Below are 27,117 nucleotides of genomic sequence, written 5' to 3' on the forward strand. Positions count from 1 at the left end.
GAAACTGACAAAAATCACCAATCACTCATAAATTCAGTAACTTAGAGAAGATTTTGCAGTGAAAGATCAAGTCTATTCTGTTGTTATCTGCAAGAAAACATGCAGAGTGTGTTCAAGGACATTCCAAAACCTTTTCAACACCAAACAAAAAACACACCACACCACTCGTACTTTCTGGCAGAGGTGGAAAAATTATGGAATCACCCTGTAAATTTCCATTGCCAAAACCAACACCTGCATCAGATTAAATGTGCTCATGAGTCTGCACTTAAAAAGGAGTGCTCACAAAAACTGAGAACTTTCCTTGAAGAAAGACACATAAGGTCAATGTCATGGCCTGCAAATAGTTCAAATCTCTATCCAATTGAAAATCTGTTGAAGAAATTGAAGAGCATGGTCCATGACAAGGCTCCTTTTTTTTTGAGGACCACTTATCCTTCTCTTTTGCTCGTCTCCTGTCTTGCCTCACTTTCTGTTTGTGTTTTTACTGTGAAGCACTTTGTGCAACATTTTGTTCTAAAAAGTGCTATATAAATAGTTCTTCTTATTATTATTATTATTATTATTATTATTATTATTATTATTATTATTATTACTATGAGATTTGTTGGAAACTCGAACTCTGCATTCAGAGCAAAAACAAATATTTGTTTCTCTTTGTGACACAGTGAAATATAATCGCTTAGTGGCAATAAACCCTCCGTCAGTAAACACACTCCACAGTCTCCTGCTTGTGGCATGTTTTCACTCCAACATGAAACTCTCGACTGCACAGGAAGCGGAACGTTCCTCACCAGTCTATTCATTTCTTTACAAGATCAACTCTTCTACCTAAACCATTTAAGGGCAAATCCATGAAAGTAGAGATCAAGGCCAAAGAAAATAAGAATAAAGTGAAAGAAAGGAAGTGAAGACAGAATGGAGGGCGCCGACCGGGCAACGAGTCGGAGCAGCTCTCCAGGCTATTCAAAAGCATCCTGCTGCCATTTGCTTTTCAGCTGGTTTAATGATAAAACCTCACACTTCTCTGCTCTGTGAGCCCTGTTTTGTGTTACGGCGAGTTTGAAAAAGGAGATTTTCAATCCCCGGCTGGCGAGAGGGCGGCGGATTGGGCACCATGGGAAAGAGACGAGGTTGTTGTTAACGGGCCGTTGACTCGCAGCCTCGCTTCTTCGCCTCGCATGACGAGACCGAGATGAAATAAGAAGCAGGGAGGTGCTGAAATGATGCAAAAGCTAGAAGTGTGGTCATTAACCAGTCTGTTTCTATCTCCCGTAATCCCGTTGTCGCAAGACGTTGTCATTTTGGTGAACTCTGAGTTTCTTCAGATAGTTTCGTATGAACGCACTCGGTTCGTCCTGTGTGTGGTCTTAATGAGAAAAAACTGTGACAAAAAGATGCATTTAAAAAGTGATTCACACACAGCTGTGGCTCTGGTGGTAAAGTGGGTTGTTTTGCAGGACCAAGGTTGGGAGTACAATTCCCATTTCCACACATTCATGTGCCAGCGCCCTTCAGGGGGACTTTGAACGGAGTGCATGCAATGCCTCAATAAATGTTCCAGTTCTTTCTATTCAGTCATTTATTTTTTCATAATAACCCCTGTCTTGTTATAATTTATATATTTTGAGAAGAAATGATGCCTAAAATAGTAGAAGGTAAACTAATATAGTTGCTTTTTTTTATTTGCACTGGGAATAGTTCTATTAATTGTAGGGAATGCTTTTAATTGTGCATTTCTCAGTGCACCTGAAAAAGTTCCTTGCAGTTTATACCGACTGCCGGGATCCATTAATGTTGAGTTTTCTATCCTCTTATGAGGACAGATGAAATGTTGAATGTATTTTCCATTGATTTGGTGGAGAGCCTTTATCGTGGATGTCAAACGGCTCTCACAGCCTGTGGGTAGAAGCTGTGCTTGTTGCAGTTTGTTTTTGTTTTTAGTGCCCAGTATCTTTTACCGGAGGGGAGTGGGGAGAACAGGGGTCTCTGGGGTGGGTGGGGTCATAGGAGATGGAGGTGGCCTTCTTCTGGGGTCGGCCGCTGTATATGTCTTTCAGGAGAGGTCAATGATTTTCTCAGCCATCCTTAAAAGATTTTCTTTGTTGTGTCGCAGAGTATCTGGGATGAACATGTTGATATTTCCCTAAAACCAATCAATTACTACTCAAAATGACTACAATCTCAACATCAAGTCAATTTTTATGAAACCTTCTGGTGCAAAATACAGTGAATTGTCCTAAAAAAATAACCTTTTTACAAACTCACCCTGACAGCATCACTAATAATGAAACCACACACCCTCACACATTAACAATGGGAGAACTCAGACATTCGTATGGACAGACGACCAAGTTGGATTGTTGTTACGGTGACCATCAACTATAAAACTACCAAGTCCATTTACTGAGCATGTGCAGAACTACAAGTTCCTATGGCCGCGGTGTCTGAGCAGGTGAAGGAACTTTGAATTTGCTGAACATAACTCAAAGGACAAATCATGTCTTTAATCAGGAGAATAGAAATGGACAAAAATGATCTTTTCCTTATTGCGATTGCAGGCTGCTTCGACAGATTGGATGGGACACATTTGATAAATGTCATTTAGAATCTAAGTACTTTGGAGGAATGTCAGCCTTCTTGAATCTTCACATCTGTCAGTTATGCTGCTGCACCATTTTAGTTTGTCTGCATTACATTCCTGACATTTCAATCTAAATCAGTCAAATATTAAAACAGACAATCACAACCTCACAAAGCATCACAATTTTTTGTTTCTCCGAGGGTTTCAGGTTGTTTGTAGCAGGTGGTGTAGAATAAAACCTTTCCAGAAGGAATCAGGATGATGTGGTTTTACCTGAGTCCGGCACTCCTGCTGGAGTGTAGAAAGCTTCCTTCAGACTCCTGGGACACTTCAGGAAAGGTGAAGAGCTGCCAGAACAGAATAAAGTGGAGTGTGAGTGAAATGACAAGCTACCAGAGAAATGATCTCTGAGCAAAAGGAATGATTGAAGTCTGCAGCACAACGATCAGACAGACGACTGTTGTGTTGTTATAACTGTGAGTAAAGAGTTTCTGACAAAGTGGACGTGCAGAAAGGTCACAAGAACGTCCTCAGGAACCTTCATGGTTTAATTTTAACAAGATAACACGAATCAAACTGTTCAGAGAGGAAATCTTAATCATGTTCCTTTATTAATGAACGTGACCGATGTTTTACGGAACATCCGTGTCCAAAACTTTGGGAGATTTAAAAAGAGGTTTCGTTTTCAGACAGAGAGTACAGACTGTGACGTGAAGAGTATCAACGGTGCTTGGGTTTTGCACTAAGGAACAAAAGCATCACCAGATAAGTCAAAAATGATGTCAGATGCCGGAGGGGAGGGGGGGTGTAAGGGTGGATGTGGCAGGGGGCAGAGGCAGAGGGGGGAGGGGGGGCAGAGCAGGGAGGGAGTTGAGTCTCCTGACTGCCTTGTGGCAGAAACTAAATGACCTCCTCTTCAACACAACCTGTTCCTTCACTGCAGCTGAAGTCAATCCTCTGGGTTTGCCTGCCTGTTCACCAGGGGATGTTCTATTTTCTGCTTCGTCGTCACTACACAAAATCCAGGTTTGGGTCCCGATGAAGAAAATGGAGCAACTCTGTAGCTGCAGTGAAGTCACTTCCTGGTAAAACAGATCGATAGTCTGCTCAGGCTCCTCGGCCCAGCAGCAGCAGCAGCAGCAGCTCTTCCAGACTAATTAATTTGAACTTTCAATTGTTTTAGCTGTGAGAGAGAATAATAAGATCACACACTGGTACCCCCCACCCCCCCCCCCCCCCCCCCCCCCCCCCCCAAAAAAAAAAAAAAAAAAAAAGACTCCTACTGAATTGTTTCAGCTTCAGGAGGAGAATTTAAAACAACCTGAAGACCATGACTTATGGTTAGAACAAGAAAAAAAATCCCCCCCCCCCCCGCCCCCCCAAATTGTAGTTCATACTTTATGAGTCTCAGATAGTATCTTCTACACAGGAAGTCAATTCTCAGATCATCACATTTAGAGTTGCACAGAAGACCAAAAAAAAAAAACGTTATGTTGCCTCCAGAGCAGATTGAACTGCTGATGGATTTAATCCCCCTAGAGGAGATCTTCTGCCTTTCTTAGAGGCATATTTGTGTGTCAACAACGATAATCTCAAAGTGACTCAAGATGTTACGTTACCAACAAAGTAACTAATACTGTTTGATTACCACTTTCACTCACGTACGTGTGAAAAATGTTCCTAAAATTAGGTCTGCTTGTCCCATTTACAATGTTTCAGGTGAAAATGCATTATTTTTGTGTTCTCGTTTTGGAAAAGTTTTGTGTTTACATGGCATCATTTTAAAAAGGATGTCCGTTTACATAGAAACTTTTTTAAGATAAGAAAACGTCTGCACACAGAGAACAGTACATTGTTTACATTAAAGCTTCTTTAAACTTGACTTTATTCATAGTCCACTCAGTGTCTGTATGTAAAAAATGTAATGTTTCTCCATGTATGCAGATGACGGTTCCCTTTATTAGAGAATCTGTTAAATCCAAGAGTAAACAGCACATACCGCAATCATTATTATAAATTAATCAAATGCGTTAGAGAGTTTTCCAAAAGTAACATTCCATGGAGATGGAGTTGAAGTGTGTTGGAGAAATTGCATTTTACCTCCATGTTCAAAGTTCCATCTTCAGAGCCATTTTCAAAAAAAAGTTGTATTCTCAGTGACCGAGCAGCCTTGTGGAAACGGACACCTGACACAGTACAAAAGTTTTCTACTTTTCTGTTTCTTTTTGTAAAACAGTTCTCGTTCCTGTTCTTGGTCATATGATAGTATGATATGAATAAAGTTTGACTGGATGTTATCTAAGAAATACAAAGTCTCTAAACTTGCACGGATAGTTCAAGGACATGGAGTTTAAATTAAGTTATTTTTGGAAAAAAAAATGCAAGTCGAAGCAATTAACTTTTGTTTAGTTGTGAGTTGTTGGATTCACAGAGTGCTGACCTCATGTCGCCCTCGCTGGCAGCATGCGGCTGTGCGGAGCTATCTGCTCTCCATTCTTGCTTAGTCTCCAAAATGGATCACATGCGTTGAATTGAGAATGAGCGGCGGCCATTCCCTGTGGAGCAGAGCTGAAGAGCTGCAGACCTCAGGCTCTCTGCACCTCATTCAAACTCTGGATGTAGCTTCCTAACATCCTGCAGTCTAAACCAGAGGTCTGCAACATGCGGCCCCCCGAGCCACATGTGGATCTTTAGCTTCTATGTAGGGGCTCCATGATGATTTCAGAAAATGATACATGAACATTTTATTGTATTCTTAGCTTGTTTACACATCAGTCATTTTCAAAAGGACTCTTAACTTTTGGCGAAAAAGTGCTTCAGAAAATAAATGGAATTGTGAAAAAAATATTTAAAATCACCATAAGAGCTGCTGACTGAGAAAATCAGCTATTAGTTCCTAAACCATGGAAAGTCGCATCTGTCAGATGTCGATGAAATTTTACATATGTGTTTCTTTTAAAGAGTTAAGACAAAAATAAGTACTTTTTTGTCAAAATGTCTTTTGGCTGCCATGGAAGCAAGCTATCATGATGTATGCCATATTTTGGCTTTTTTTCAACTGTGAACAGTCTGACTATTTACCCATCTTCTCAGGACCGTATACAGAAGTGTTTTCAAAATAACAAACTATACATATCATAAAAAAGGTCTGCGTGGTTCAGCTTCTTTTTATAAAAAGTATTAAACTGTGTTTTTATACAATCTAATTCATTCTGCATAAATCTGGTTGAACTATATAAGAAACATTATTCAACAAATAAAAAGGAAGCTTTAAATACTGAAGCTGCAGCAGGTAATGCATCTAAATGTCTCATTCTTTCTAAACACTTGCTTAATTCGTCATTGGACTATTCTGGAAGCTGTTTATTAATATACTTCCTATGCATAAGTCATATCCAAACTGTACTATTTCTAATAACACATTATATTTTAGAATGTATAGAATGTGTGATTATATATGGGTTTTGATGAAAATCTCAAAATGTATAAAAGAAGAACACTCCTGCAGACTCTTCACACTTCCTATTCTGGTCCAACTGTTCCTGTGCTGTTGTCTGGGAGGGTGTACCCATGTTCCTTATTGTGGTGAAGAAAAGCTCCTGATGGACAAAAGACAAGACCAGCAGCCTTTAACAATAAATGTCATTATTTAAAATCTATTTGACAAGAGGCTGAAACAACATTCTGTGTAATTATAAATCAATATAAATCAACAGATTTCTATTTTATATTATTGACAATGACGAAAATGACTACTTGATTGTGTGTCGTCTGCTCGTGCTATTATTATGAAGTGTCTGGATCCGTTTCCGGTGCGGTATGTTGGTGCTCTTATTATGACACGTCCGACGTTGTGTTCCGGAGCGGAATCTGCCCTTGCTCTTGTTGTGTCGGGCTTGGCGCTGGTTTCCGGTGCTCTTATTGTGACGGGCCCGGCGCTGTGTTTCGGTTTGTGGATGTAGTGGAGAAGAGGAGGAGAGAGAAGAGGATAAGGAAAAGGAAGGAGTGAGGGACACGTAGGGAGAGAGGGAGGAGGAGGAAAGCTGTCGGACCATCCTTCCTTCGCTGCGGTAGAGGAGGGTGAGCTGTGTGAGCTTTATCGTCTTTGTTGGTCCGGACAGACACAAAGTGGCGTCCATCACGGCAGCACGCCGTTACGTTAAAACAAGAAAACCCTGCACCTCCATGTCAACAGGGTGCGTGTGTGTGTGTGTGCGCGCGCGGGTGTGTGTGCACGTGCGCGCGCATGAGATGCATGCAGCATCAGTACTGTTTCCCCAAGATCTCATCTATGATCCTCTCCTCCTCTCCTTCATCTTTCTCTTTCTCCAAACCTTTTTCTGCCCCTTTTCGTCCTCCATCCTCTTCCCCCTCCTCTTTCTCCTTTCCCTCCTCCTCCCTCCTCTTCCTCCCCATTGTCCTCATCCTCCCTCCTCCTTGTCCTCCTCTTCTGTCTCCCTTTCCTCCTTCTCTTCCTCTTCTTCCTCCTCCTCCTCCAGTTCCTCCATCATGGCCACCCTGCGTCAGAGGAAGGGCAGCAGGGGGAAGGAGCCCCCCCCAGCTGCAGAGCTCCAGTCCAGAGCGTCCAGCTGTTGCTCGGATCATCACCTGGAGAAGATCCTGCACGGTGAGTGGAAGCATCACGTCTGAGTCGATGCTGCGCGTCCTGGACAACGCTGACCTCTGACCCGCGGTGGCTGCAGAGGATGTGGACTTGTGGAGTTGTGGTTTCCTCCACTTTGCCTCGGACCACTTTCCCTTTCGACGCAGGTGTCTGTGCGGTCGTGCTTCAACTGTGTTTCAGGCCCGTTTACGCAGCAATGGGAATGAGAAAGTAGTGTTTTCAGTGGCATTTGAGACATTTGGATCACGGTTGAAAGCTGGAGAACTTTTCCATGTGGTTACAGCAGGTGACGTTCAGAACATTCAGATGAAGAGAAGTCGGTGTTTTAATGGGTCACTTCTTCCAACATCCTTTCCCAAGTCAAATTAGTAAACGGTTCTTCGAATCCTATGTATATAACTATCAGAGGATCTGCCGCTTTCACTTTGTCTTTCTGCCACAAAAAAGGAGCCCATGGGCTTTTTATATAAGCAGCTTAATACTAGTCTTATTCAGATTTTTTTCATATAGACTCCAGTGGCCGTGGGAGGTTTTGATCACCCTCATTACTGCCGTTTGCCTCCACCTGTAAATCCCCAAAAAACACAAGGCATTAGTACTTGGGTACGACTTATAGAACGTAGCGAGAAGGAATCTCATTAAGCGATTCTTTCCCGTCATCATCGGTTGGTTCCTGGTGGAGCGAGAGCTGCAGGATCAGGAAACTCCACGTAAACCCACGTTTTTTTTTTCAAACAAAAACTTAAAAAGAAGAGATATTTAGTTACCTCTGCATCACGATGGATGTTTTGCGAGTAAGTCAGGCAAAGCGTCACATTGTAAAAGTCCAATTTTTTCCAACTTACTTCTCCTTATTCAACCATTTAGGAACATTATTGTTAGTATTGTAGTTTCCTCAAGGTTCACTGTGTAAAGAAAAACCTGTAAACGTTTCATTCAGTGCACTGAATCATGTTCTTAAGAGAATTAAAGGACAGCAAATTAGACTTTTGAAAAGACCGCTTTTCCTCAAGGAAAATTCCTAATGTGATGATTCCTATTTGATAATACTTTGTTGTATTGACGGACAAAACTTGACTAAAATGTGGAATATAGTTCAATCTTTATACACACATTTATTACCAGGTTTTGTCAGACTATGTTGACACTTTAAAGGGTCTGTGTTAATGCAATATAAGCAGCCATGTACGCACACAGAGAACGGCACACTGTAAATATTGCAGCTACTTTACACATCTTACATCATCATTTTGGCTCACTCACTTTAAATGTGTTTCAATGTGTGATCCAGATTAATGGTGTGCTACTGTGGTCGTCGACTTTATTAAAGATGTGCGGTTAAATTCCAGAGTGAACTGCAGCAGCATCATTTCAGAAAAGTGTGAGTCAGAGTGTTTTCAAGTTCAAACTCGGTAGCTGTTTTCATAAGGTGTTTTCAGCGGTTCCTCAATGGGAAATCTATAGTTTGCACTACAACGATCAATTCTTTATCGCTTGCTTGTACGATTCAATAGTTAAACAGTTTGAAAGGAGCCCAAAACAAGTTCTTGCAACAACCAAACCCAATTTCATGTGTTGAATGTTTATTGGAATCAAATTTCATTTAGTATTGTGTCTTTTATCAATGTTGTTTCAGGTATTTCTTACTATGCAACACCACAAGAACCTGCCGGTGCACATTGTCCAAAACCGTGACCTGTTCCATTATCAAACTGTTCAAATCCAAATTTCGGATTCTTCTTTGGGAAAAGCTTGCGACACCCCAAAAGTGAACAATGTGCTGATGTTGTTGCAGGAGATTGGTCATGGACCGCTATAATCTGGACGTCGATCGGTTGGTCTGTTTCTGTGGGTCTGGGCTTGCTGTGCTGCATCTACATGGCTACGCTCCACGAGAACGACCTGTGGTTCTCCAACATCAAGGTAAAGTCCTCTCAAGGCTGCGATTTTCGACTGGGAATGTAGTTTAGTAACCCAGTGTCAGAATGGCTGACTGAGGCCCCATTTGCGTTTCACATCACAACACCTAATCCTTAAAAAAAAAAAAAAAAAAAAAAAAAAAGCGTGTTTACACTGCAGTACGGACATATGATGTAATTAGTATGCCGGGCCACGAGAGGACACTGTTGCTTGGTTTTGTAATGTACCAACACAGACGTGTGCAGAGAAGAATTCGCTATAAACGTGAAGAAAATAGAGGGAGCCTGACATTGTATGAACTGATGATGCATCGGGTGCTATCAGGGGTGAGTCTCAACCATAAAACTACTGATATGGATGATAAAACTAGACTATGAACGAGGGCTGCAACAACGAATTCGTTGTTAATCGAAAAAATAATTAATCGATTCTTAAAATAATCGTTAGTTGCAGCCCTAATATGGACCGCGAGTCATACCACTACGGGTCCGCCCTGTTTGTTTACAAGTGGATGAGCAGAAGGAAGGGGAGGGAGGGGGAGAGATGAACACAATCCATAGCCTCCGACAGTCTCTGCCGGAGGCTATGGAGCGTTGGCCGTGAAAGAATCTTTCCACCTTGGGAGCCGGGACAAAAACTTTGTGGATACAGTGCATCCGCACACCGGTGTCGTGTAAACGGACCCCCCAAAAGTGAAGAAAGTTTTGCTGATACACTCGTATTCTTTGTTGTGTAAACGGGGCCTTAAATCGGACTGCTAAAAACACACGGGGTGTCTGTTTTTACACTTCAAACTAAAGTAATGGGGGCGGCTGTGTGATGGCAGTATGCCACCCACTAGTTACAGGTATCCTTCCTGGTGGTTTCTTCCCAGATAGACGTCTCATGATAATAAGTAGTCTAAATGGGAATTGTCTATTTGGGAATCGTCTATCTGGGAACAAAAACACTCATCTAACTGGGAATGGTGTATCTGCTATGACACCCTCCCGATGTTGTCACACAACTGGAAGGTTCACTGACCCTCCGACCAAAGTAGGATGGTTGGAAAAATCTGTACATTTCTCAGAAAGTGCTGAAATCCTGAGGTTCTTTACTCTCAAACGGTATAATTGTGACTAATAAAGGTAACAGAAGTGAAACTACAGCAGAATCTCAATCGTCAACAGCAGCTGGCTGTAATTTAAACATCAAGTTGAGATCAGCTGTAATAATTATGACACAAGCATACAGTAACTTCCAGGGTGACTCTTACCAGGTGGTAGTGTTTGTTCTCGTCGAATCCTTGACTTGGGGGTTTGATCTCCCATGTCACCGTCTCCATCTGTTCTTGCGCAAGACTCTGAAGCCCGACCCCGTGGTGTTCCTCCATGCTGCCACTGGTGTGTGTGTATGAATGGAAGTGATCTTGTAACGTCAGCAGAAAGCAGAGGGGTTTCTCTTTAGAGGTTTTTAGTGCTTGTTTTGTGTCTTCTTCTGATATTAATCTGCCGGCTGCTTCGATGGTGGATATTGAATGAATCCCTATCATCACTGCAGAGGAAGGTGTAACTGGTAAACTAGTGTAGATCTTTAACAATTATAATATGCTTTTCTGAAATCTCAGCCTGGAACATCTCTTAGGATCGTCAGATCCATTAAAGTTTTGGCATCTATGGAAGAAGGTTGACCAGTAGATTTGGGCGAACTGATTCTTAATCAAATTTTTGATCAACACAATGTGCCATTGCTCATTCCTGTACATGCTGGCTGCGTAACACTCCAGACAGCTCAAGGTCTACATCGCTGTGTTTCATTAGTCATTGATCACTGGTTGCAAGTTAAAGCTATAACAAGAACTATTTGAGGTATTAATTATATAACAACAATAAAAAAACCCACTGTTCATTCCATCAATCACCAATAACCAGCCAGAAAACATTTGGTTGTAGTCGAGGTAACAAAGGTTCTGACGTCTCCACTGCTGTGAGCTCCATCCATGTTGATTCCGGCTACCTTTAAGAGCGTATGGCACAAGACAGTGTATTACTGTCCTTTTGTTTTAACTCCACCCTAAAAAGTATCAGAAAATACAGCACACTATTTAATCTTAAATATTAAGACTTCACAGACTTTTCATATAAATCAAACCAGCTCTTTAAAATGTGGTCACAATTCTCTGAGGCCCCGTTACATGGCAATGGTTCAAGTCAAACTAATCATATTTTTGTTTTTTATTTCAGAAAAGTTTCGCGTCTACACTGCAATATTTTGAAAACGATGTCCGTTCACATGGGAACCGCAGAAACACTGAAAACAATGTAGTTAGCATGCCAGGCCACGGGTGGGTGCTGTTGGTTGTTTTTATAATGAGAGCAGGAATTATTAACTATGGCTGTGGTCAGAGTTTTTTCAAAAAGTTGTATTTTATCCCGTTTCAATTGGAGAGAATCTGTGCATTTTCATAAAAGTTATGTTTCCGGTGTCACCGAAAACACAATTAGAGTTTTCCATTTTCACCTGGAAATACTGTATTTTCCAGACGATAAGCTGCGACTTTTTTCTAATGCTTTGAACCCTGCGGCTTATAACACGATGCGGATAATTTATGGAATTTTACGGGTTACCGGGCTTCATGCCGCCAGATTCTACTTCCGTGTGTAGATACATGCTGTTTTTAGCACCTCTGCTTCTCCAAAACTTGCCCTAAAAGTGACATTTCTGCTCTACATGAGCTCGTCTTGTGCTGCTTCCCGGAGCTCCAGCAGCTGACCTGCGTGAATGTTGCATCACGTAAACTATCCCACTGGACTCCGTGGCTGAGAAACCTTCCTTCTCACAATCACAATCAACAAATAAAATACTTTATCAACAGAGATACAATGCTTTCTGATAATGTATCCATCTCTCTGTGTCTCTCTGTGTCTCTCTCTGTCTGTCTGTGGGCGTGAATGTTGGGTTTCTCTCTGCCCGTAGATTAATGTTTGTCTGTGATAATAAAGGTTGATGTGCGTCTGGAGAGCCTGGCTGAAATTGTTTCATATTCCGGTGCCATTTTTAATTACCTTGCAATCAAGCAGTGGAAGCAGGAATATGTGCGATTATGTACGTCTCGGTTAGTTCGTGGCTCCACGTCTCCGATAATTTAAGTATATCCTCTGAGTCGGTGTCTTCGAGGAGATGAAGGGATGTTAAGAACACGTGGGACTCTTGTCTTTTATGGGGCTCTCGTCGAGGGCCAGCAGAGATGACTGGATTCATGGATCTGGCACTTTTATTGGGAAGTTATACAACCATTTGACATCCATGTGCAAGATTCATCAACCACATCATAGACGTGGATTTTTACAAATGGAAAATGTCTCCCCGCTTTGAACATTCAGCACAAAAACATCCATCCAGCCTTTGTGCTTATCTCCAGAGGAAGCACGGGGTTCGGCACGAGTGCCAATCAAAGCCTCTTTTCAGCTCTCGCCTCAAACGGCCCGCGAACACGTCATGAACACTTCATGCTGCAGCGGGATGATTGTTTCTCCATGTTCTCCATGGGATGGATTTTCAGACCCGTTAAAGTGGCCACGTGAGGTCCTAAATCTTGGGACTTGTTCGCCAGTCGTCTTTAAAGAGCCGTTCAGTGCCGTACTCAGCAGAGCATTGCGCCCTGCCAGATGTGATGTCACTGTTTAAAAAAAAACAAAAAAACCCTCTTTTACCAGAGCCAGGGCTCCACTGGTTTGGTCTGAGATATTCATAGCAGATTCTGAGCTGGTTGACACGGTGGAACCGATTTCTCTGTCAGAGTCAAAACTGGGGCAAAATGCAGTGGAACACTGGCTGTGAGTTGTTTTTGGGTCTGGGTTCAGTAGATACATGAAGCACCAGGGTATTTTTCACAGAGGTTTGAGTTTTATTAGGAAATAGTGGCATCTTTCATTGTGACACATATATTTCAGAACTGGCATGTGTCGGAGGTAAAACCGTCCGTACGCTGCTGTCTCTGACATTATTTCATCCAGAAATTATGTTGAAATAAATAACCCCAACCCAGTCTAGCTCACTTTTTTCATCCACAGTAGAGATGCACAATGCATCACAAAAATTATTGTTCTATTAATTTTATATCAACATACAACTATACATGTTGTATATTTGTGCCAATTCAAAAAGACAGATTTTTAAACATGTGTAGAAAAATGTGATTCATTAAATAATTCACCTAGAATGTGATATTAAGTCATCACAATGATTTGATTGACTGAATATTTCACACCTGGTGGCCTCAGGGCAGAAGTTCAGAATACAATCAAGGAAAAATGAACCAAAACAACGCAGTTACCAAACTGCTCTTCTTCTGAAATGGTGCTGGTTGAAATTGTCAACACATGTGTCACAGCTGGCCTAATTTAGAGGCAACAGAAAGAGCAGTGTTATTTGAGAGAACAAATCTCCGATCGTCCAGGCGGTGTTGACATTAAAGATATTTAACTGGTGTCACCTGTTGATGTACTTGTGGAGTTGGACTGTGTGGTAAAGTTTGGGAGACTGAAAAATTACTCCAAAAAGTCAGTCGGATGTTACGCACGCTGCCAGCCAGATGCTGGTATGTTTCTCATGCAAGCGTGAGAGGCATGTTTACCACACAGAGAAAGTTAGCAGAGGGCAATTAGGGAAGTTTTGTCAGTGGCAAACAAAAGCAGCACACACTGGTAAATGAGCAGAGGCTGGACCTGGACGGAGTTTGCGATTCTGCGATGCTTTGTGTGTGTGTGTGTGTCTCTGTGTGTCTGTGTGTAAGGAGACAGATGCTTTCATGCATAATAAATGTGGGTCACTTTATAGACCTTGGTGGACCTCTCCCGAAATTGTTCCCACAATAGCATGATCCTGGATGATGTCATCACTCTGTGTGTGTGTGTGTGTGTGTGTGTGTGTGTGTGTGTGTGTGTGTGTGTGTGTGTGTGTGTGTGTGTGTGTGTGTGTGTGTGTGTGTGTGTGTGTGTGTGTGTGTGTGTGTGTGTGTGTGTGTGTGTGTGTGTGTGTGTGTGTGTGTGTGTGTGTGTGAGTGAATTGTTTCCTTCTGGTAATGATATCACACTTTCTGCCAAGGACTGTGTTCACACGGCGCTCACAGGCTCCATCTGAAAAGAGTTGGGTCTGAAGTAACGTCGGTCTGCATCGGCACATTCAGCTGAAAACATTTTTCCTCCAACAGTGACTTGAAACAACCGCTAGCTCCAGCACTCCTTCCTGTCGCAGGGTTCAACGGTGGTGTCCGAGCTGTGAAGATCTCGTAGGAGAGTGATCAACCTCTTCTTCTTTATTAGTTTGAAACTAAGAATGGTTTGGCCCATTTATACACCATCTTCAAGTGAAAATTGTCACTTTGTTGCATTGTGGCTGTTCATAACATTTTGGAAACATTCACGCTACATTTTCAGTCAATAGTCTTTCTGCTCATGTGGCAGGAGATAAAGAACAATAATAATGGCAGATTCCAGAATGCTTTCAAAATCGTTTTTTGTTTTTATAGAATGTTGTGCAATAAAAAGAAAGAAAGGATACTTTATTGATCTCTTTGGAGAATTTACTTCTCTGGATTAAACCCATCCTATTCATCATTAGCCTTAAACTTGGCTACGGTCCCATTTACACAACAACATTTTCAAGTGATTAAACAAAGCTTTCGTTGCCGTTTGGATGTTCGTTTACGTGGCAACGGTGCTCGGAGCAACTGAAAACGTACCTTTTTTAAAACAGCTCCCAAGGTGGAAGTTTTCAAAAATGCGCCAACTCCATCTCTGTGTGAACAAGGGGAAACACAACTTTTCTAAAGCGCTGCTCCTGGTCATGTTCACTACGGCTGTAGAAACTGCAGTGACCAATAAGACCAAAGTTTCCTCCAGAGTGCCATGATTCCCAGTCCATGTCCTCCTGAATGTCAGTGTTCTCTCATTGTTCTCTGCATGTGTGTGTGTGGTTTCAGTACAAAAACAACCAATAGTGCCAGCTTGTGGCTTGGTAAGCTCACTACATAATTTTTTTACATTTCTTCCGTTTCCGTATAAATGCAAAATGTTTCTGACTCGTTTTCAGTTGAAACATTGTTGTGCAATCGGGGCCCGAGGTTAAGCTAAAGAAAAAAAATGGTTCTGAAAAAAAATGTAAGAAGAATCATCCGAGGCGACAATCCCTGTTAATCCTTTACAGGCAATGTTCATGCATCAAATCATGAGCTGTGGAAGCTCATTAAAAATAAAAGCAGCCATTCCATGTGCTTGTTGCTCATTTTCACTTTGCATGTTTTTACTTTCATCTATTTACTTTTATCTCGGCCTTAGATTTCAGGAAACGATACTTATTTTACAGTTTCAAAAATAAATAAATGATAATTGTCTTTGGATGAAATCAAGAATCCTTTATACACAACAAATGATTATCCTATGGCTTGACTTATTGCACACTTTTAGTTTCTATAGTTGTTATTGCAACAGCAGTGTCCTGGATATATAAGCTATGTGTTGTGGTTTCCTTTGTTGTTCCAGACAGTAACAACTTCAAGAAGTGAAGGAAATAAAAAAAAACAAATACAGCGATGGAAATCATTTTTCTAGTATGTTTTTCTATCCTGATTGTGTAAAACGATCATAGTCAAAAATTAAAAGGGTTGTCCATTGTTTGCTTGTTTTTTTTATTTTTTTTTAAGATCTAATCAAATCTAATTCTCTTTAATGCAATTTCTGTCAGCTTTTACATTGGTCTTTGCAACTTTATCCACAATTTACACATGAATGTGACGTTTCAGCAAACAAGCACAGATGGCCCAGATTGTCTTGGTAATAAAAGTGCATTGCTTGATTGTGGTTAAAAGTCTTTATGATTATTACACAGATATACTTCAAAATCCGGAGCCATATTTTGGTCTGAGGACAGTAATGCTCTTGAGACAGAGTGGCTTGGAGCATATCATCATCAGTAGACTACAGTCTTATTCAACCAGTTAGCGAACACATGAAAAACTGCTTGTCTCCGTTTTTTAATGATGTGACGTTAAATGTGAAAGTCGAGTGAGTCTTAGATGAAATCTGTCAACTTTGAAGTTACTCTCCCAGAATCCACACGGGAAAAATGAAAAATGTGGGGCCCAGTTTTTTATTTGTTTGTTTGGTCTGTTTTTTTCAGAGAGGTTTATTATTATTGAAAAAGTACATGATTAGGAGTTTGCATAATACATTTCAGTATTGATATAATGTGGGAAACAGAGTATTATTGTTGTTTTAGAGTTCAAAAATAAATAAACGAACACAAAGGGCACTGTGTCATCAGATCCTGTTTGTACCCTCGATCTCGCAAGATTTTGATTTGCAACTGGAAAACCGATCAACGAACATTTACGACTATTATCATGGCTTGAAGATTCTTTGAGAAAGTCTGGCTGAATCAATCTCGTGTTAATATTTTTGCTTGAGCTGCCGTGACGCCATCTTTGATATCCCAGAAACCCATGTGGCAGGTTTCCCAAGATGACATCAGTTTGCGAAGCATATATACAGTTTGATGGCTACAAATTCGGGCTTGTTTGTAAACATAGCAACTTTGGTGTGATGGATTTGGAACTTGTGGAAATGAGTGCTTACGGTCTTGTTTTCGTGTGTTGGTTTAGTCTGCACAACTGATGCCTTTTATGAAAAGTATATTTGGAAAAAAAGTAAATTTTTCTGCAGAATCACTTCAAAATGAGTTGAAGATGTAGTCTGATTACTATCAGAGCAGGATGAAAATGCCTGCACAGCCCTGCAAGATATTGTAACTTCCTTTTTTCTGGCAGAATAACTTTAAGGTGACCGAACTCCCCTTGAATACCACTTCTTGCAAAAACACGACTTTATTATACCCATCCATCCATTGCGGGAATATCTTGGAAAGTCCAGTCCAACATGGGAATACCTTGGAAAAGCTACCAGTTCATCTTGGTAATATCTTGAGAAGGTTTGCAGGAGTGTCTTGGAAAAATGTTACCAGTCCATCAAACACATTGGGAAGCAAATTTGGTCTGACATTCTCATATCTGGATTGTCATGCATGTTTCATAAATCTCTAAAAGACAGATGCATTCTTCTTAGCCAAACTACTTCATGGTGTAGTTGCCACACTATTCAGCTCAGTTGCAATGTCTTCACCCGGAGCTTCCTGCTGTTGCTGTTTTTGACAAGTTGAGACGGTATATTTAATTTCCTGCCACTGTCTCTATCTCTCTGCTTCTTGATCTTCTCCGTACTATTTCAAACACACACACACACACTTTGAAGAGTCTCCAGGTCAAGGAGGATGGAAAACACTGTGAAGCATGCTGAGAAGTAATTTGTGAGTTCTGCTCTCCTCTGTGCTCGCTATATCTTGTTGCTTGCTCCACCTGACCCCCCCACCCCCCCGTTATACGATCTCTCAGTTGAGATTTGCAGAAAATGTGTTGGGTTTTTTTTGTCTCACATTTGGTTCTCTTTACACGTTGTGTTGCTGAGCGGATGTGCTATCAGTGTTGGCCTGAGTTAAAAAGGTCTGAAGGATTTTCTTTGTTTCTTCCTCACGTACTCTCACTGTGCGTATTATCAGCAGCTCCTCTTGTGTGGGCAGCGAGACAGCTGACTTCATCTGCCCTCTTGGCTTCACCAGGTGTGAAGTCATGTCCATGTCGGCCCAGGCGATTAGTGGACTTTGGTTCAGACATGTGCTCACAGCTCAACGCCGGTTCCAGATCCACAAAACCTCTCTGACAAATGTTTCCCAGCATTTTCCGAGTGACGTTCCAACAAGCTCCCCGAGCTGCTCCCCCGCCCTCACCTCATCTTATTCTGTTCCTGTATGCCTGTGTGTTTTTATAGACGAGAGGTCACCAGTAGTCAACCCTCTTTTCTTTCCCTCCCTCTGGTTGTTCCACTTATTCACAGCCTGTCCTGTTGTTCGCACACACTGTCACTGCAGCTCAGTCTTTAGCTTTGTTTTCCTCTCTTCTTGCTCACTGTGAAAGATTCACTCTTTCTGTTGAAGAAACTGCGCTCAAGTTCAAGAGAGCGGTTCGAGCCAGGTCAGGGCTCAGGCTTTGGAAGACATAAAGAAAGACAAAGCGAGGTCAACGGTGGACGGACCCTCACTCGGATTCTTCAGGCAGTACATCATGGAGATGGGAGTTCTCCAGCGAGCCGTGAGCAAGAAATGCTAACAGAGGGAGACGGAGAGCAAAGGACTGGTGCCTACCGAGAAACAAACTAGCTTGCAGGGTAATGAGCAATGTGTGAACTTGTTAACCAAGCCCGTTCTCCTTGACTTTCTTCTAAACTGAGGATTAGCCATCTCATCAGAGCTCTTGGTGAAAAGCCAAGGCTTGTTTTGCCCGAGGCAAACTCAAAAGAAGGATTGGGAAGTAAACTAGCTCCTCGTTCCCTTTAGAGGAAGCTTTTGCATATTTCCTTTTGGCAAGGAACTCCAAGCGATTAAAAAGCTAATTTATTTGGACTCGCTTCAAGACAAGCGAAACGTACCACATTTACCTTTATTTCCTTATTGGATTTGGATCTGTTTGATTGCTTAACCCAGGAGCACGCTGTTTATCTGCCTTGATTCAGCTCATCAAACAATCGCAGAGTTTATTGATAATCTCTGTTTTTCCAGGCGATGGAGCTGCGTAGGAGAGTTAACCCAAGCCAGTTAGAGAACAGTTCGAGGGTCTGGCCCGATGCGCCAGCTGAAAGGAGCTGCAACAGTTACACAGTGCCGGGGACGGCGAGGTCTCCTGCCACTCTGGAGAGGGGCAGAGGGGGGGTCTCTGTGTTTGGAGGATTCACTACTCGTTCCGGTTCGGCCGTTCTGCCCTGCCGGCCTTGGCAACAGTGCGTTTCCATGACAGCAGGGTTGTTAATGGCCGGGCTGCTGGCACTGTCTCAGGCCTGGTGTGTCAACGCCATACATGAAAACCTGCTGTGGTTTTCTCAGCTCACGGTAGGAGTTCTCGCCTGAATTATTGAAACTGTTTCATTTTTAACCTTCAATAAACCATCAAAAATGAGCTCTGCCTTCCAGTAACAGACGGGGTCTGAGTTCTCTGGTACCGTCCGTAAAAAAAAAAAAATGTTATTCCCCTCAGTAGTGCAATCTAGTTAACTTTTTCCTCTTCATTGGGAAGTCGGCTCACACACACGGCCCAGATCACTCTGTATACACTCTTGTCGGGCATAACTTTGTGACATTGACAGGTGAAGTGCAAAACTCAGAATATCCTATAAGTGGAAAGAATATTTCACACAAGAAGTTCTTGGTCTCAAAGTGAATTTATTAGCAGTGGTGAAAATGGCCGGCATAAAAGAGTGAGCAAGTTGCCAAGGGCGTGGAGGAACAGAGGTTGGTGAGTCACGTTCACCCATTCACTCACACACTAAAATGCTCCTTCTCTTTCGGTAGAAATTGAACTTAATTTAAAAATTAGTTGCCTATGCATTGCCACGAACCACCTTCACGCAGTCTCTGTCAATGCTGCACACACCTCCAACCGCCAATAACTATACATTCGTTGTGGCACAGAATACAAGGTGGCGTACTCAGACCACAAGGGCTGTGATTGGTCGGCTCCACTACATCATGGGGACTGTTATGTAACTCCACATGAGCCAAGTGATGGAGTAATAAACGTGCACTTTATTGGCGAAGCTGTTAAGAGTGAAGAGCAGACACCGCCCAGGAGCAGGGCTAAAGGTTCTGGTTTTGGTGCCGTTCACAAGGCTTTGCACATCTCAGACAATATGCCCGAAAGCGTGCAGGGCTTGGAGCTCGCACAGTCTGCTGGCTTACTTCAGGCTAAAATTCACAGCGTCCCTCACAACCTATGTGCCAAATTGCTCATCATGAGGAAAATAAACATTTGCAATGAGTGTCATGTGGTTTCACAACCGGTCCTTCTACACCCGTAGCATTATGGCGGTGCACAGACGGCGTCACGCAGGACTTCCACTTGGATATATATCAGCCTTTATGTTTGCATGGGTTTCATGCCAGCTTCCTTTTACAATCCTGACACTTGGGGAGTAATTGCTGACTTTTCAGAGTGAGAGACTCTCTTTGTATTTGATCTGTGATTGGCTGGTGACCGGTTTTGGATGTACTGTACTTAATGGTGGATTCATTCTGTACACAGATTGAAAATAGGTGATTTTTAATGCAAAAAGGTTCATTCAAACTTTGATCATACAAGACTGCCGATGCTCATCGTGCAATCATGGACTCGCGTCTCATTTATATGTGAATGGACCAACACATAAAAAGTCTATTTCCTGTTTTTATTCCAAAGTCTTTTTCTATTACTTCATTTTAGGGGGAATGTTCGACAGTCCAGTGAAACCGGCAGCTTTTGTCATGAGTCCAGTGCTTTTGTTTATCTGTATAGAGGCAATAAAACCAGTGAGACTGACTGAAGTCAAAGAAATCAGCCGCCAGAGTCGAACTAGTTTTTTCTTTTAATTTTGTGATGCACAGCTGCAGAAACTATTTACAAACTGAAAGCAATAGAGTTATGATAGACTTAATATTCTGCAGCTGCTCGCCCACTGTTTTCTCTCTCTCTCTCTCTTTCTCTCTCTCTCTCTCTCTCTCTCTCTCTCTCTTGCTCTCTATCTCTCTCACTCTATATCTCTCTCTCACTCTGGCTCTCGCTCTGGCTCTCTCTCTGTCTCTCTGTCTACCCCCCAGTGAAACAGTAATCATGCATAGCAAACAAGGAGTCTCTGGGGAAGACTACACACACACACACACACACACACACACACACACACACACACACACACACACACACACACACACACACACACACACACACACACACACACACACACACACACACACACACACACACACACACACACACACACAGCATTACCTTTCTGACTGTTAATGTGGAGGATTACTAGCGTATTAGCTGCTTTGCTTCCATCCTCCATGTTTCTGTCATGTCTTGCCAGGAAATCCTTCTTCCATGTTCCAGAGAACAGAATTCTTACGTTACCAAATTTCTCCCATTTGATTTCAGGAAGTGGAGCGGGAAATCTCCTTTCGGACAGAGTGTGGACTGTACTATTCGTACTACAAGCAGATGCTGCAAGCCCCGTCCATACATCAAGGTATGGCCACGGATTCTCTTCATTGTTATCTGATCTTCATTCAATCTCAGAAAGAGACTGTGACTAAATGACAGAAGGAGAAAAGATTCAGAAAAAAAGAGAACATCGATATTTATAATGGCTTGTCTGTTCAATGAGATCAAAATGTCACATTTTGGACCAAACATCAATGTCGTGGGTCAGATTTAGAAAGCAAATCTGTTTTGTGCTGTTCAGACTGTGGTAATAGACACAGATATGGGTCATATATGTGGAAAAAGTCAGATTTGAGCCACTTTTGGCTGCAGTGTGCCTGTAAGTATGAGAAAACCCTCCTTCCATAAGGTCGATGTTCATTGTAAATCCTTCAGAATTCTCACAGTGTGGTTTTAATCAGCTGCCACTGGTTCAAGCAGATTCTACAATGAGATGATAAAAAAGTGAAGTACTCTTCAATTAAATTAAACATTTGTCCTAACACTACCAAGAAATTAGCATCTCACAAACAGACTTTGTACTTTTGTGCAAATGTTTTGCACATTACTTGTTTTCATTTGGTAGTCATTAGTCTGAAGTTGATATCTGGGATGAAACAATCTAACAGTGTGGTGGAAATATTCAGATATATGCTTTCATTGTGACTTCCCTTCTTGAGCTTGCATTCATCTGTAGAGAAATGATGTTATTGGGGAGAAGTTTTGACAGGCTCTTATTGAAGTCACGTAACCAATTTCTCTTTTTGTTTTCCTCGAGCACAGCTGCAGAAACTATTTCCAAAGCAGAGAGTTATCGGCATGCTACTATGCTTTTATTTGTTGTCTGATTAGATTTGGACGAGAATCAGTTTTAATAGCTGAGAACATCAAGACTTTTAAGTTGATGGTTTTTCAGACTTTGGAAAAGTGCCTGTAAGTAAATAAAAAAGCATTAATTTCCTCCAGATTGTGTTGAATTCTCTGACTTTCCGATGAGTATTTGTATAGTGTTGACCTTCGATTGCGTCCATGTCTTATTGATTGTAGTTGTCATAACGTCGAGACAGTATTTGGATATTTAATGCCAGCTTGGGTCCTCATTACAGTCTGAGTCAAGCACTCAGACTCTTCTTTGTACCCGGTAATGGTGCACTCCAATCTGTGAGGCTGACAGGACTCGGCTCGTTGACTCTTCTTTCAACATGGAGTTACCAGATGGCCGTCTGCACCGAGAAAAGAGGGAAAAGTTATTTTCAGTTTACCAACCAGACGTAACAAATGACAGCAGTTGTTGGTGACGCACAGTATAGGCTGAGGGACATTAGTGTGATTATTTAGTTCCCATTATCCTGTTAAATTCCAGGTTAGAAATGGGCTCACTCCCACAAAGGGAACGGAGCTGCACTCCAATTAGAGGAGGAACTGGCTGACCTCCCGCTCTACCGCCTCTCTGTTCATGTCACAGCATGAGACGAGCAGAAGGAAGAGAAAGTGAGGGAATAAAAATGGTGATGGGGAAAGAAAAGAAGCCATGATGGAGAACAGAAGTGGAATCAGACCTCAGGAGAAAAACTGAAGTGACCATCCATCCATTTTAAAAAACTGCTGGTGAACTTCCATCACAGAGAGATGGACAATCATACTCACACACTGATTCATTTTGAATGAATTAAGTTTAAACGTTGAGTGTTAGAGACAAAGCATGAGTGATATCTGATCTCCGAGAAGCCACTTTTCTGGAAAACAGTTGTTTGAAGAAAAACGTTGAAGAGGGCGAACATGCAAACTCCACACGAGACTCCCATAGGCTGCATATTTCTGTACAGTCACAGCAGTGATTCGTACCACCACTGTTTTCACGATGTTATAGAATCATTTGTCCATTATGGAACTTCTGAAAGTGAATTGAAATATTGAATTGGTTATTTGGTTGTGTTCATGGTGCTTCGTAGCATACACTTGGCACCTTGCTCACAAATCGTTTTTGTTTCCATACTATCTGATATAAATTGTCTATCAAGCAACAAGATTGTGGTTGAGTTTACCCCTAATTTAGCCGCCACTCGTTGGCGCTACAGAGCATCAGGCAAGTAGCTGAATACACAGCAGTCAGTAAAACATGAAGAAATATAAAGATACCACATCTAGCTAACAACAGCTCACTGTGAATTATTTAACTTGTTTGGATTTATATTGTTTTCCCGTCTTTTTTTCTATCAGTTAATTAGTGTTAAAATATTTTCACATTTATAGAACCTTGATGTTTTACTTGTTTATGCGTCCATCAGCAATTGATACTAGTTCTTTTGTACCACATTAAATTCAGAGCTTGCTGAATGCAGTGTTGGTGTTTTGTATTCAAAGGTCCCACAGGACAATCAATACAAGCAGTGTAATAATCAGACAGATTGTAAACATACTCCCAATCTCATTTTGCAAGGAAAGACATTGTTGAAATTATAATTAGACTCTCCACTCTTTACAGAGTCATTCTTTGAGCACAGTGCTGTGATTCATGATGTACAATGTCTTTGTATCTGAAAGAAGTTTAGCGTGAAAGGCTGGACTCAAACTCCAAGCCCGTGGTGCTGCACATAAGCAGATTTAATGGGATTCCAGATAATCTCTTTTGAGGAAGGGCAGATCTTAGATGAACTCCAGAGATTTTAAGCCACATGTGACACCACTGCAGGCGATCCATTCATTCCCTTTGTTTGTAAGCTGCCAGTTGAAAACGTGTCATTTTTGTTTCAGAAAAGGTTTCTGTTTACACAACAACATTGAAAATGATGTCCATTTCCACAGAAACGGCATAAATGCTGAAAATTATGAAGTTAGCATGGTATGCCACAAATGGATGCTGCTGTTTTTTTTGTTGTTGTTTTTTTTACTGAAACCACTTCAGATGCAGTAGAGAACAATCTAATCTAAACATTAACAATGAAAGTACACAGACAATCTTAAGGACAGACGACTAAGTGGGATTGTTATTATGGTGACTATCAATGATAAAACTACCAAGTCGCAGGAGAATATGGACTGGGAGTCATGACACTCTGGAGGAAACTTTGTTCTGTTTGTCCATCTACTGATCGTGTGCACAACTACTGGTCACTCCAGCCGTGGTGACCAGTAGTAGCAGCAATGATTCATAGATGTTGTGTTTTAGCCTGTTTGCGCTGAAACGTAAATGGAGTGTTTTGAAAAAGCTCTACTTTGGGAATTGTTATAAAAACATTGGTTTTCAGTGGGTCCGAGCAGTGTTCACCTGAAAACGGGGCCTTAAAGAAAGCCGCCACCACAACGAGAGGTGTCGATGTTTAAAGACTGGGCGTCTGGAGAGGACAGTCCAGTCAGCGGAGACTCTTTAAGTTATTCTGTCCCCCAACTTAAGTTGTTTTGAACTATTCTCAAGTGGGTTGTCAAATGAAAAAATCCCAGCATCTCTTTGTGGCTGATCTTCTTCACCTTACAGTGAATTCTTGCAGTCTTGCCCTGGTACACCCGTCATGGAGGATGATTATTTTCTTCGGGATCATCACCCCGAGAGATTGCTGAGCTTTCATATCAAAGCCCTCCTGTGTCTCATAGATGCCCCTCGCAACACAGGAGGTCCTGACCTTGTTTTCTTTGTTGGAGAAATTGGTTTTCCTCTGATGGTATAAGCCCGGGTCTCACTTGGAATAAAAGTCTTGTGGAAGCCCTAACACAGTGTGCGTGGGCGGTGTGTTTACCGTCACTTATTGTCGAGAACTCTGCTGAGAAACAAAACAGCTCGACAGTATTTAGCTTTTTGGGCTCCAGGCTTGAATGCACCAATGGGTCTTAACTTTCACAGCGCTTTCAGCAATTAAAGAATTAAAATTTGAGCAGAACCGACTGCGGTTTCAACAGTTGACATAAATCTCATGCGGTGCCATTTTCTCTCACAGCACCGTTTTCTGTAAACGAGCCGAGCGAGCTTCGAGAAACATTAATACCGCCTTTCCTCCCCGGGCTGTCACAAAGCCAATAATAATAATTGTTAACGGTCAGTGAGCAAGGGGCGTTGTCCAAGTGTGTGTGTCTGTGTGTGTTCACAGGCCTCTCAGAATTGATCCATGACAACTTGACAGAATCCAAGAGGACCATCAATCTCTTACAGCGAATGAACATCTACCAGGAGGTCTTTCTCAGTGTCCTTTACAGAGTGTTACCCATACAGGTAACACCACACTCGCCTGTCAGACTTTCACTGCTCTGTTGACTGAAGTGTTTCTGTATTTATAGACACCGCTGCTGCTGGTCCTTCTGACTGACGGTCCCCAGGTGTTCAAAGTGTCGTGGCATTTACCTATTTTTTTTATGTTCCAAAGCTGCCATGATCTCATACGCTTAATTCCGACCATGTTCGAGGAAAAGGGTTCCGTATTGGCATTTCAATTAACCAAGAGAGAACTATTAAACTTGAGCCGCCATCGCACTGCGTGACAAGACTGTCGGCATGACAAATATCAGAGCAAACTTTGAAAATGCCACGCTGTTCTTGAGTGTCTGGGTCAGCTGCCGTCACAGTACTGAACTTGTTTGTGTGTGTGCGTATGTGTGTGCGTGTGAGCAGTGAATAATGAGCTAATCTCTGCTTTCTGTTTGTGTGTGTGTCCAGTCGTATCTGGAGCCGGTGTATTTCTACATTTACACAGTGTTCTCACTGCAAGCTGTGTATGTGATCGCTCTGTACCTCACGGCATGGCTCTTGTCTGGCTCCTGGCTGGCTGGGACTCTCACTGGGGTCTGGTACATTCTTAACAGGTGAGTAACTGCCATGACAAAACACTGTTTCACATCTAAGCCAACAGTACAAATATACAAACCATTCTTAACATCGCATAAACATTTGAAACTAAAGACACCAAAAAGGGTCATTGGAATGAGATGTTGGTCGACCTGAAGTCCAATTAATGAAACCAGATTTGACGCAGATGTGAAGCTACATAGTGAAGACTGCCAGCACTTTCACCAGTTCTGTTCTCTCAGTCCACTCCCACCACACTCCTGCTCCATCGAACACTCCCTCTCCAAACCCTCTAGAGTCTCTAGACCCTTGAGACCAGGGGTCTTCAGTTCCGGGCCTCGAGGGCCATTGTCCTGCATATTTTAGGTTTCTCCCAGCTGCAACACACCTGGATGCAATAAGGGACCCATTATTGGGGTTTTTTACAAGCTTGATGAGGACATCAACATGAGAGTGGGCTTTTCCACCAGAAAGAACCAGGAGCGAGTTCAGGGCCAGTGCCAGGGCCGGTTCTTAAATGAGCACCGCCAAAGAACCTGTTCTTTTTCCACAGTTAACAGAGCCAAGTGAGAGCCATGTCATTGCGTCACTCCAAAACCCTTACAAGTCACTGATTTCACAAATTTGGTTCTGACAGTGCTCATAGAACAAAGAGGAGATGGATTGTGTTCATCGGTTTGGTCCGGGTCGCTCCATCTAGTCTGGCCTGAACCTCAGATGCAGACCAAAGAGCCTGTAAACGTTGCGTCTCCTCGTCGCTCTATTGGTATTTTTTCACGTCCGTCTTGTTTTAGTTCAGAGCCCCGGAGTGGCCAGAGAGAAAAAATAAAAAAATGCATGAATGAGCTTGGGGCTTATTTTCAAACATTTGGGCATTACATTGTGAATTTCTGCTCCTTTCACTTTATTTCTGGATGTGTCTGAATCAAATGTTTCAACATCAGGAGGAATGCAGGTGTCGAACGATAGAACGCAGCTCTACAGCTGTTTATAATGGCAACCTACATAAACACGCTGATTAAAGTTCTCTTTCACATGAAACCATTAAAAGGCTCATTTTATTATTAAAAAATCCAAGCTTTCATTTACAGTTGTATGTAGTTTGTTTTTTAATCACTGAT

The 27,117-nt window shown here is 42.0% G+C and overlaps 1 protein-coding gene across 3 annotated transcripts in view; it reads left to right on the forward strand.

Moving 5' to 3' along the window:
• Nucleotides 1-6,547: 6,547 nt before the first annotated feature.
• The window catches only part of dpy19l3 (dpy-19 like C-mannosyltransferase 3), an 83,605-nt gene continuing 63,035 nt past the window's right edge, over nucleotides 6,548-27,117 (forward strand). The window contains exons 1-6 of one of the 3 annotated variants that reach the window (XM_080501883.1): nucleotides 6,548-6,664; nucleotides 7,084-7,211; nucleotides 9,004-9,131; nucleotides 21,178-21,268; nucleotides 25,305-25,426; nucleotides 25,868-26,013. In XM_080501883.1, coding sequence (XP_080358009.1) covers nucleotides 7,094-7,211; nucleotides 9,004-9,131; nucleotides 21,178-21,268; nucleotides 25,305-25,426; nucleotides 25,868-26,013 — 605 coding nt within the window. In that variant the 5' untranslated portion in view covers nucleotides 6,548-6,664; nucleotides 7,084-7,093. Of the gene's footprint in view, nucleotides 6,665-7,083; nucleotides 7,212-9,003; nucleotides 9,132-18,078; nucleotides 18,383-18,773; nucleotides 19,101-21,177; nucleotides 21,269-25,304; nucleotides 25,427-25,867; nucleotides 26,014-27,117 lie in introns of those variants that run through there. The other 2 variants (XM_080501882.1, XM_080501884.1) reach the window with 2 other exon arrangements.

The sequence above is a fragment of the Blennius ocellaris genome (genome assembly GCF_963422515.1).
Source record: "Blennius ocellaris genome assembly, chromosome: 1".
Lineage (NCBI taxonomy): Eukaryota > Metazoa > Chordata > Actinopteri > Blenniiformes > Blenniidae > Blennius > Blennius ocellaris.